Raw genomic sequence first — 13,080 nt, 5'->3', positions numbered from 1 at the left:
GTTTCTCACTTTCATTTTTTCGTTGAAAACTTAACGTTTCATAATTTAAATCAATTTCGTTTCGATTCATTCCCGTCTGGAAAGTCTTGAAAATGGGCACTTGTTTTTGAGCTCTTGAAACATGTTAACTGCTATTTTCAATTTGGGTATTTTTAAAGCGAATGAAGTTTTTAATCAAGTAATGATACTAAAATATGTATTGATTAGAACAGCTTTTAAACTACGTTAATTTATAAACAATGTGAATTTGCTTCGACTTAAAAAAAATGAACTTTTGAATTGAAATTTCAAAATGTTTTGAAAGGTTAAGCCTTCCTTGGAATAACATTGTGATTAAGCTAGAAACATTACTATTATTATAAACAATACTTTATCTGAATTCTGGATTTATTTGATTTGATTAGGTTCGATTTCAAAAATTAAATAAATCGCGAGTTCAGATATATCCTAGTTATGAAAATCTTAGATCTCCAATTGTTACAAATCCAAAACTACGCTCTAAATTAGATAAGAAAAACTTACAGTTGAAGTGATAGTAACATTATAGAAAAACTCGTCGAAAAATAATGTATACAAGTGTCATTTGAATAAAAAGCTTAATTACCATTGTAATTATGCGATATCGATGTTAATTACTGTGATTTCATTTCAACATTCTGCAAAATTAGATTAAGATATCATACACCATTTTGTAATGATTTCAACTGAATTTCGTGCCTAATTCTCGATAATTATTAAATACGTTAGGAGATATATCCTTCGATTTTTTTTATTTGCTTACATTAATTAATAAGTTGAGAAATTTTTAACAATGCTTTATCTGAATTCTGGATTTATTTGATTTGATTAGAATCGATTTCAAAAATTAAATAAATCGCGAGTTCAGATATATCCTAGTTATGAAAGTTTTAGATCTCCAATTGTTACGAATCCAGAACTGCGCTCTAAATTAGTTATGAAAAACTTGCAATTGAAGTGATAGTAACATTATAAAAAAAACTCGTCGAAAAATAATGTATACAAGGGTCATTTGAATAAAAAGCTTAATTACCATTGTAATTATGCGATATCAATGTTAATTACTGCGATTTCATTTCAACATTCTGCAAAATTAGATTAAGAAATCATGCATGATTTTGTAATGATTTCAACTGAATTTCGTGCATAATTCTCGATAATTATTAAATACATAAGGAGATAAATCCTTCGATTTTTTTTATTTCTTTATATTAATTAATAAGTTGAGAAATTTTTCCATCCAGTTCTTTGAAGAAGGATTTTAAAATTCGTCTTTAAGATACTTTTTTTAAAATAGATTTACTTTTAGGCACTTTTCTTAATTTTATTGTATTTCACATTAAATGTTGATTTTTAGTATTTTTTTTACCAATTAGTACGTGAACTTATCAACCCTTCACAAAATAGTATTTTTACTAAAATTTATCAGATATGATTTGATTGGTAACTTCGCATTAGAGTTGCACTAATAGGCCATTAGTGTATTTTAATTAACTCGCTAAGTTTTATAAAATAAACATACGAAGTAACCACTCTAACGATGTGCTTTCCCAGTTTTAAGAACATTTTTATTTCGTTTCACTCAACTTATTTCAAAATATTATTGTAAAAAAAATAATTTGGTATTTCCTTCAAACCTGTCATCAAAGTATTTGGCATACTAAAATTTTTGTTTATACTATAAATTGCTTCTAGTATATTATCGAAGATATTATATAATTTAACAAATTATAACATCGAGATCAAAATAATCATGCATCATCAAATTTGTTCAATGCTGAAATCTGTCAATTTTGCAGACCCTTATCAACCATTTATTAAGAGATGGAAGCAACTTGCACACGGAAATTTTTGTTCATATTTTCGACGAAAAGAAACCAACATTTTTAATACTTTTTAAACTACTTATTGCATCTGATTTCTAGGTCCTAGCAATTTTCTAGGAGCTTATTTTTAATTATAACTTAATTATTTATTTAATTATTACTTTACTTTTAATTGAATGAAAATAACTTGGTGGAAGGAGGATAATTATTCTTAGTTTTTCTTTTGGAAAAAAAATTACAGTTGAAAAATAAGAAACTCAAACTTTCTCTGCTCATATCAAAAAGCTTTTCGTCAAAGCAATCATTATATTATTAGTTACAAATAAATTTTTTTATTACTAAGTTGTTGCTAGAACAACACGAGAATAATGTTATTGTTGTTGAGAAGGCTTATTTAATTTAATTAAAACCACTCTCACTAATAAAGAAATGTTTCCAAAGATAACATAAAACTTTGATAACATGCAAACTTTATATATTTTGAGACGTTTAATTCTAATATATATTTTTTGAAGCCACATTAATATCGTACTAATAATCACCACAATACAATTGCCATATTGACCCTTTGCGGTCATATGTCCACGCTTAGCCACCAACGCTTTTTTACCGTTACAGTCGTATGTCTGCTCTCAGCCACCGCAGCAAAGATGTTAGCCACAGCTTAATGGCAAAATACATATATTGCGGCACTGTGAAGATAAAAAGATTGTTCCGTATGTTCAAACAGAAAAATTAAAGGCGGAAGACTCGAAACTAATTATTTTTGCTACACAAGTTCTCGAAAACCAGGGCTTCATATTGGAGACTGCTTTGAAAGATACCATACAAGGGAGAACTATAAAATATAATTTTTTACATAAAATTAAAACATATTGTGTTACACATAGCTAAAGTTCAAAAAAGAATTAAGAAAATTTTATTTTTCCATAAGAATCTTGCATAGAATGTATTACTGTTCGTTCAACGAAAAATAATTCCGACCAGCATGACGCCCACATGTAAACTTAATACGACCGCAAAGGGTTAATAAAGACTCACAGTTTTTCTTTTAAATACAAAACAGGGAAAAAAAATAATGTAGTTATCACGATATCCCCATGTCATAATCGGAAGTGGCTGTTTGTATTCATGAAGTGTAAGGTTCAAACCCCGAGTCAGCCAGAATTTAATTTTTGTTTTCTAAAATTTCTGGTGATTCCCTGATTTAAATCGTGGGTAGGGGAAATGCAGTATAATTAAATCAAAATTTTTGTCATAATGATGAAGCTACGAAGGAATTAAACTATCTTTCAATGAGATATACACGAAAAGATCACATACTGCATGTTTAACCCGTTAGTTTGTGTTTAATCAGTTTTCATCAGGATCACGTCAGACAGTTTTTCTGATTTTCTTAATCTTCATTACGTCGATCCACATTATATAGACCTTCGCTTCTTAACTTCTAAAAAAAAACGCCATGAGAAAATTTATCACTGAAACATTCGTAGAAGTTTAAACTTTCTGGGACCTTTCTGCTAAGCCTTTTCCACGTAAACGGAAGTGATTTTCGAAAAATGACGCTAAATCCACATGCTCGAAAATGTAACTCATTTTAAATATTATATAATTCAGTTATTTTGAAAAATAATTTTATTTGACTTAGTAGTTCTGTGATCTGCATTTTGTTATCTTTTAAATTTGTATTTACTTAATACTTAAAATAATACAGTCAAGAACATGTAGGTCTATGTATGACTTTGGTTCGTAATGACAATTTATGACAGTGTAGTGAAATCTCATAGTATTATAAGTATTCAATTTTAAACGTATTTAGTTATATTTTTATGTGTATTTTAATTAATTGTTTTATATTAATGTAACATTTAAAAACTAACTTTGTGTGTGTGTGTTTTTTTTAATAATTTTGAAATTTTATCCCCAAGAATTAAATATTTTTTATAGTTAATGTCAAATTTTCTTCAATAACAATTTTGCTTCGCTTGCATTATTAAAATAGTTTTAAAACTGAGATTTCTAGCTTTGGTAAGTATTGGTATTATGTTTAGTATTGGTATTGTGTTTAGTTTTGCATCTCATTGTAAGAAAACTTCGTATTTTTTAAAATTTACTTTTTCTCTAAATAATTAATAAATCTATTCATCATTGGATTTAAATAGACCATAGTATAACATTATGCATGTTTGTTCTTACTTTGTAATTTAACATTTGAAATATTAATATTCTTTTATTTAGTTAAAACATGAGGTCCACGGTTGTGGGCCTAAAATTATTACCCCCCCCCCTGGCAGTATAATTCGTATTTTGTTACAGTAAAATAGAAAGTTAGAACTGCAAAATATTTTTTTGCTGTATTCCTTTATACTTCAGTAGTGTATAGGTTAATAAATATCTTTTAGCTAACCAAATAAAAATGAATTCGTAGCTGTTTAAGTTCATACAAGCTTTAAATTATCTTGAAACATAATTTAAAAATTTATTCAGCTAGTAAATATCACAAGTATATAATAACCATCAGTTTGCATAGCTTGAAACCACATATACGAAAATTGAAACTTTTGACGAAATTAGTAAGTCTACGGAAATTTCATTTTAATTTGCAGAGAGTGATCAATAACTGTTAATTTTTTTATGAAATCCAATTGATTTCCTAGGGGCGTTTACCTGACATAAAGGTGTTTCAAGTCCAAGAACCGGTGACCCAGATCCAGCTTCCGTTGGACATTATGTTGAAATATGTCTACGGAATCCCCCCGTGGTGCACATTGATTTCGATAATTATCAGTGTAACCTTGAGAGGCGTTTAACTTTCTCATGTAAATGGGTTGATTTCATAAAAAAAGGTCTACGCAGACATGTTTAATTCGGATGCACGATTTGGCTGAGTTTTGTACATAACTGAAAGGTTACAGTGTTGAATAGATTACAGCAGTGTTTCCCAAACTTATGACTTTTGTGTACCCTTTCCAAAATTTTCGTAACGCTGTGTACCACTAATAAAAAAACGAATGTATTTTTTACAGTAAAATATTGCACAAAAGTTAAAAATCGCAACTGGCTGTTGAAACCACTAATTATTAACTGTTAACTCTGCGAAAAACAGTCAATAGAAAAATACGTAATCGTAAATTTTCATGGCTACCTTGTTTTGAAAGAAATTTTTTTTGAAATTTTCGTTTGTTGCAAGATATTTCGCATAAGAACTCGTACCCCCTCTGAACAGTTCTTGTACCCCTGGGGGTACGCGTACCACACTTGGGAAACACTGGATTACAGAAAGGGCTGGGAACGTCTTAAGACAAGTGCATAAAGACTTTGGAATTTCCACGTTTTAGCTTTCACTTCATTTTTAAAATATACGAGAATATCTTTTCAATTTCTGATATCTGATATTTTAATTTATATACAGGTTTTCCATAAATTATGATGAAACAAGCACATTTTTCAAAAAAAAGGGGGGGGGGCTGCAGAAGCAAAGAAAGTTATATAAAATATAATGCAGCTAGAGCTATGTAATTTTAGTAAACGACAGATAAAGTGCAGCACAAAACGTAATAATTTTTTTTTTAGAAATTATTTTTGTTGTTGCTAAAGCTTGTATTTAGACACAAAATTTAAAGCAAATCGGTCGAATAGTTTCGGAGACAAACACTATTTTTTTATCAAAAAAAAATCTATGTAGTATTAAAATTAGTGGGAGTGAAAGTAAGAGAAATGTTAGTGGTTGTATTGTTAAATTAAATCGAAAAGTTACGACTCCATAAAAAATGGATTTTCTAATACTAACATATTGTTTATTTATAGCTCGACCCGCCCTATTCAGGGCACACGAGAGTAGAACAAACATTCTACAGACAAAACATACATAAAACACATAAAACACAAAAAATTACATTGAATTAATAGATTTTTATCAGAAAAATTCTTCATATTTCAGAAATCATGTTTCACAAAGAGAATTGAATGAACAATTAATAAGTAATACTTCAGAAGTCGAGCACTTTACTGTAGAACAGTTTAATGAGGACCAATACCGCACGCCCCCGAACCCTACGCAGACTGATCCAAGTGGTCGCCCACCCGCACACTGACCGCAGCCAGTGATGCTTGACTTCGGTGATCCGCTGGGAACCGTGTCTTAACGATCAGTTCACTGCGGGACCCATCGTGCATAATCTAAGACTTTGTAAATGCCATATCATTAAAAACACAATAAACACATAAAAAATTTCTTTATTTTTAATTTATACAGACTTATTCGCCACTAGTTGAAATTTGACCAATTAAATTTATCAACTTTTATCACATTTAACAATAATAGGTGACTTAAAATATTTGAGTAAGAAAAATAATTTCTAATAATCATCTTTCACCATTTTGTTTTACTTGAGAATTGTCTGATTGAATAAGTCTATTAAACCTTCTAGTAAATTTCGAATTGATTTTGATAATAATTACTTAGTATTCCATAATTTTTTGTCAAATATTAACTTGAGGTCGGAAACTATATTTTTGACAAGGATTTCAAAATTTTGATTTTAAGATTGCAATTACGCAATAAACAGATTTCTTTTGAGTTTGAGCAAAAAATTCCCTACAAAAAGATTTAGAACTGCTAGTTTTGATAAATTTTAGATACAGCATTTTTTTTGAGCTAATAAATGATTCATTATTTTAGGATTCTTGAAAGCCAGTTTTCTTAACAGCTATTACATCATCCAATAATAAATGTCATTTTTGAAGATTCTTTGTATAACTTTAAGGGCTTCGTTACTCGGAACTTCGATATTTTATGTCTAAGAACGTCTGTGCCAATAAGATTTTTTTTCTTCTTGTTTCAATGTATCCCTACAACTTGTAAAACTCATTCCCGTCAGCTTATTATCTCTCCGACACTGATTTTCCACAATAGTAGTAAAATGAAAATTTAATTATCAATTATAGGCAGAAAGATACCTATTTTTTCTTAAGTTCTAAAACACACTATCACATGAATATCATACATTAACATACAATTTATTGATATGTAATGGGCTTGTTAAAATTAATTTAAATTTATAAATCTGAAAAATAAACAGAAAGCAAAAATTTTACTATCACTTTGAATATAAAAATAAAAATTTATGCAAATTGCTTAAGTTACAGAAAAAACACAATAAGTCAAGAAAAATCTCAGTTATCCATCTATATCGCACTACGGAAAGAATAATTCAAAAATCGGTTGGATATAAAATCTGTAAAGCTGAGTTTTAAAATCTGTAAAGCTGAGTTTTAAAATCTGTAAAGCTTAGTTTTAAAATCTGTAAAGCTTAGTTTAAAAGTTGTAAAGCTAATTTTAAGCAGATTAAAGCATAGCTGATTAAAGCAAAGATAAGTTTTAAAAATGTTTAAAAGATATATTGCAACTAAACTCCGTACTAATAAGGATATATGTTGCACTAATTGCTCTTTCTAAACTAATTTGCTTTCATAAGGACTTTTTTTTTTTGCTCTACAGTGAATTGAGGGTTAAATAAATTATTCTCGCCAGGGTGGAACATCTTTTAATCTCAAGAAAAAGATATCATGCTTGAAATCACTGGACTCAGATTTAAAATGCTATTTTGTTCAAACACATGAGTTTAACTACACAATTTTAAATTTTTCCAAAACTTGGATTTAATTGAAAACTTCAAAACTAAGCGGTTAATATTTCGAATTTAAAAATATTGATTTGGAGATTTGGTTATTAAAATATAAGATTCCAATAGTCTCAAAAATGGCAAAATTTACATATACTAGGTTATTCATAAAAGTAGCACGAAGTTTGCATACATTATTGGTAAAGTTACCTCGGAAACTGTATAGGTTATTGGTAGAGGAATCACGAAATTTGTTTAGGTTATCGGTAAAAGTAACTAAAGAATCAGTAAAAGGCATAGTTGTTTTATTTGAGAGCCAATGCGTATCGTTAATGAGTTAGGGATAACGGAACTGCGACTTACTCTCGCAATATAGAATGCAACTTTAATTTAGGAATGGAGTAAGAGTTAAAATATGACAATGGGGGATATACAAGAAGCATAATATGTATACTCTTAATAATAAAAATGAAGGAAGATGCAAGTCGGAAGTGAATACACTGCGTCAAACAAAAAGATTTTCATCAAGTAATCGATGTAACAAGATTATAAAATCAGTACAACTCAAACATTAGAAAAACCAAATTCTCTAGATTTTCAGTCTCTTTCGGACCACTGTTAGGAAAAGTTTGACTGCATTTTTGGTAAAGAATAAATTCGAAAATATTTACAAGAAGAAAACACTATTACAGAAGAAAATCGCTCCCTGGAGCGGTAAAAGTTTTTTTAAAAAAAAATGCAAACAAAGCGAAAATTGATTTGGAGTCATATTTTAGCCTAAACATTCATGACTCAGTCCTGAACTTTAATTTTTATTTAGAGACTCAGAACAGACTCCAAACTAATTTTTTTTAAAATTGGAGCATGTATAAACAAATTCATTACTTCTCAAAATTATTTTTTATCGAAGAAAGTTCAAAATAAGGGAAACGTGACGTTTAAAATTAAAAATTTCGGATTTCTTTTGCCTAAAAATTAATTTTAAATGTTATAAACTAAGTTAAAATGTACATTAGCCTAAAAAATATTTCACTCTAATGATAAAATGATTGAAGTTTCACGTATTAAGTACCAATTAAGTTTGGTTTAAAGGGCTATATTTCATTTAGTTTATCAGTGCTAATTGTTGAGTCACGAAATCAGCCTATAAAATGTAATTCTTTTTTTTTGAATATTTATATAAAATTTGGAAAAAGCTAGCTTAATGTTTTATTATGTGTAAAAACTTATAAAACTAGCAAAAAAAATTTTTTTAATTTTTTTAATGACCATTTTAGGTAGTATGCTGAACACGTAAAAAAAATTCTATCACCCAAAACAAAACAAAAAAATCCTTTGAGAATTTCATTTTGAACGGTATGTTTTGAACTATTATCTAAAAAGCAAGTGCATATACTTCTGAGTTAGGGATCAATGTAGTTAAAAAAAATTTTTTTAAAATTTCCGCACGGGTCTTTGCGAAAGAATATGCATAAAAAATGAAATTCTACATTTTTCTCTTAGTCTGTAGTTCAAAATATGCGTGCTATAATCATAAACACTCATAAAAAAATGTGGACAATTATTGTAAAAACAATGAGATATTTTGTTTATGGTGGTGTAAAATCTGAAAAAAAAAACCTGATTTGGTGATAAACGCAGTTAAGAACTTAAACTCCATTGTTATCACCTTGTACAAGTCTATTAACTGCTATCTTGCGCGAAAACTGCTGTAACTTTGAAGTACAAACAAAAGTAAAAGTTTTTTTTAGAAAGCTACGACTACAGGGATTCTAAATTTATAACACTAAATTTCTAAAATTTAGTCCGAAATTATGTTTTTGCGCTAGTCTGATACCTTAATAAACATTTTTTTTTCCAGTAGATTTTGGATCCCTGACTACTATAACATAGTCGCAATTTTAAAAAAATAGTGTCTCAATTGATCAATTGTTTAATTTCCTGACTCAATATTAAAATTCAAAGTTAGAAATATTACACAAATTATTTTTTCCCCTCATTTCAAAGTATTCATTTTGAAAAAATAAATAAATAAATAAAAAAAAAGCACATCAAGCCAATTTTAGTTCTACAAAATAATTTCATATATTACTTCGCTAATTTGAGTTCAACTTAAAATTTAATTGTTAGCTTTATATTTTTTTTTGCATAAAATATGTTTGCGTACATAGACTTTACCTTAAAATAAAATTTAATTAAGAATGAAGATATTCGATCTAAAAATCATCTTTATTTACGAATAATAATTAATTGCACTTACCGGTAATCACCGCTTTTTGTGGAGTGGTATTGTCTTTGATCGATTGGAATAATCGTTCCATAATCCTGGAGGAAAAAACGAAACACCAAGTAAGAATTGAAAAACACGCGCTTCTTTCGATCGAAACTGAAAGTGAGAAAATTCAGAGGGAAATTCTCTTTGAATTGGAACGGGGAGGCGGTTCTTTTTGTTACATGACGTCATAAAAACGCGTGCGCAATTTCGGACACACGCCGAAAGATAAACAAACCTTTTTTTTTTTTCTCTTTTCATCAAAACCACAACTTTTTGATCAAATATGAATTGCATTATGTCTATTGAATTATTTTGAACGGAATAATCATAAATGAAATTTCATAATAAAAATTGTCTAAAAATTCATTTTTAAAAATATTTGTTATAAATATGTTATCTTTATTTGAAGTGTAAATTAGAAATTGGAAATTTTTAAAAACTGTAATCTATCTTTTACACACTTTCGAGTTATGCCAATTATTAAATAAGTTTTCGTAGGGTCAGTTTTTGGTCAAAAGCTATGATTAAAGTTAAAGGGTTAGATTCAATTCCCTGCGATAACTGCTTGTTTTGAACAAAGTGTTTATAAAATTCAAAAGTGGTGGGCGACGAATTAATGATATTATCAACCCATTATCCCTTACTGACATCGCATCGGGTTGACAATGGAAGGTTTTCTTTTCATATAACAAGATAGCAGGTTTGTTTCGCCTAAAAACCTTTCATAAAAGAGAATTTACCCACCGTTATATAACACAAGGTCACGATGACTTGAGAGATAGTACTATCGATTCCCTATGAAATGACCTAGGTTCGAATCCCTGAGATGGCTGTTCGATGCGAAATTTGCACCCGGTTCGCACCGATCACAGTGCTGACGCAGAATATTGTCAGTGGTCAACAGATCATAAGTTAGAATTTCTTTGCCGTTGGGTTAACCGAGGGAGATTTTTGTGGTATTCCTCATCACGCAACGTAAATTCGAGTTAGGTCCATCAAAAAATCCTCAACGAAGGCTAATTTGTCTTAATGCTTGAAGCTGAAGTTCCCTTGTCTTCTGTGTCTGGTTTAAAATTACAAGTCTACGGAGTTGAACATTGATAGATGTGCACCCAAAAATATGTCGGATGTTTAATGCTGGTTATAAAATATAATTAGATATTTGTACATTAATTCCCTTGTCTTTTGAGTTTAGTTCATTCATAAGAGAACGAACAATCTATTTATTGAATGAAAGTTTACTTTTATTGATGTATATATTGACAATGAATAGGAAAAAGAGTAAAATAAATTTTAATTGAAATTAGTTAAATTTTACAGAAATCTTCAAATTAATGTAATGTTTATAAAACTCTTTTTATAACCTTGATTGGGTAAGTTTGTCATTATGTAATTTGAAGCAATCAAGATAAGATGATTTAGCTTATCTCGTTACATTGTTATACTGATAAGAGTTATAATGAACACAGAAAAATAAGGGAGGGAAAAACTGAATTTTTCGTTTCTTCAACACGCATTTTATGTTTTTACGAGGCATTTTTTCGTTTATATCACATAAAGTTTTTACAAAAGGTAGCGAAATATGATTCCAGAACGTTTTGTATCTGATTATTGTAGTTTAGTATAAAATTCACCAAGAACAATTTTCGATAATTGATTAAAACTATTTAAGAATTATTTTGTTTCATTTTGGAGCAGAATCTATAATATTTGGCGTCGGGAGCTAAGGAAAATAATTTCAAAGTTACTTTATTAAATTTTGGAATTGATTTCTTTCACAATGGTTTCGCTGAAGTGAGAAAATTATACGAATTGCTTTATTGGATTTTAATGTGAAATTCATATTGAAATTCATTTGAGAACTGATAAAAACAGATTTAAACATACATAAACTGAGAGTTTAATCAAATATAAGCATCATTAAAACTGAAATAATGTTATAAATTATAATAAAAGCAGATAAGTCAATTTTTTTACATAAACAATTCCGTATTATTATTGAATTAAAGCAAAAGTAGAATTAAAGCAAAAATATAGCTGTCTGGTTTGGTTAAAGAGGGCTGAAGCTTATGATATATTTCTTTTCTTTTTTCATGATTATGACAGCGCACTCGCATTGATACGTTTAAGCTTTCATTTCTGCCTAACTTACAGATCAATTTGTTACGCTCTTTGTTGCTCGTGCAAGAAACAAATTTTTATTTAGATATTTGTAAACATGCCCGTTTTAGCGTTCTTGCTCTTGACTGTTCACTCGCTTGATATTCCAGTTCTTTGTTGCCAATGCGAAAATGAAATTTAACTTTTAACTCTTACGAAATAATTTAATTACAATTTAATAATAAGAACGAAATAATTTGTCTTACAGGAATATTCGCTATACGCTTTTGTGGCATTAATGAGTCTTGTTATTGATTGTAATTGTTTATTATTTTTTAAAGTAAAAGAAACAGGTTTTAAAGGAATTTATGTATTGTTTCAATTTTAACAATGCGGGGGAACTTTTGGCACAGAATTTGGTACAAAGGTGCGTCACTGCCGCGATAATAGTGTTAACAATCTACCTACAATCGCTTTAGTGTTTTATATAACATGAATAGAAAGATATATACTAAGTAACACATTAGAATAACTATGGATACTTTTATAAAAAGAGAATTATCACTTAAAATTTTTTAAAAGAATTTTTTAACTATTATGCTATTACTATAAAATGGAGTAGGGGAGAGTGGGGTCAATAGTAACATTTTTTACTTCACTATTTTTAAATAACAAAAAATCCGAAATATTATTAGTATTAATTGACAGACGAATAAAGTAGACTATCCTCTACTAGAAAGAAAATAAATACCTTATTTTAAATGTTATTATATTAGTTATTAACAATTTTTGACAGTCGTGCACCTGTTACAATTGTCCCCACTTACGGGGTCAATTGTAACAGTTCATATATTCAACTTAAGCATAGTTAATTATACATATTATCACAGTTGCGATATATTTTTTTATTGATCAAAATAGTAGTGATATTTTAGGAGTGAACATAATAATGAGCAGTGACCTAAAGGGTTAAACTTTTAACTTTAAGGGGTTAAAAATTTTAACTTATGCTGTGAAAGGCGACGCATAAAATAATGCACGTGCAACATAATATAAATGATATAGGAAACTATTGGTGGTTCCTAAAGAGTTAAGTAATGGTTTGTAAGCATAAGATTATTTATTTTCAGTTGTTACAATCGTCCCTTTACTTATTGTTACAATTGTCCCCAAGACGCCATTTCAGCTTCATTTGTTAAAAACAATGCTAGTTAATTAGCAAAACTAATCTTTTTTT

At 28.7% G+C, this 13,080-nt stretch overlaps 1 protein-coding gene across 1 annotated transcript in view; it reads right to left on the bottom strand.

The window, feature by feature from the left end:
• The window catches only part of LOC107442376 (carotenoid-cleaving dioxygenase, mitochondrial), a 44,259-nt gene extending 34,342 nt beyond the window's left edge, over nt 1–9,917 (bottom strand). Inside the window, exon 1 of the mRNA XM_043040749.2 lies at nt 9,729–9,917. Coding sequence (XP_042896683.1) covers nt 9,729–9,789 — 61 coding nt within the window. The 5' untranslated portion in view covers nt 9,790–9,917. The remainder of the gene's footprint in view (nt 1–9,728) is intronic.
• Between the last annotated feature and the right edge of the window lie 3,163 nt (nt 9,918–13,080).

Source organism: Parasteatoda tepidariorum, chromosome 10 (assembly GCF_043381705.1).
Source record: "Parasteatoda tepidariorum isolate YZ-2023 chromosome 10, CAS_Ptep_4.0, whole genome shotgun sequence".
Taxonomy (NCBI): Eukaryota; Metazoa; Arthropoda; class Arachnida; order Araneae; family Theridiidae; genus Parasteatoda; species Parasteatoda tepidariorum.
Note: the sequence above shows the minus strand (reverse complement) of the source record. Positions and strands in the feature narration are given on the sequence as shown.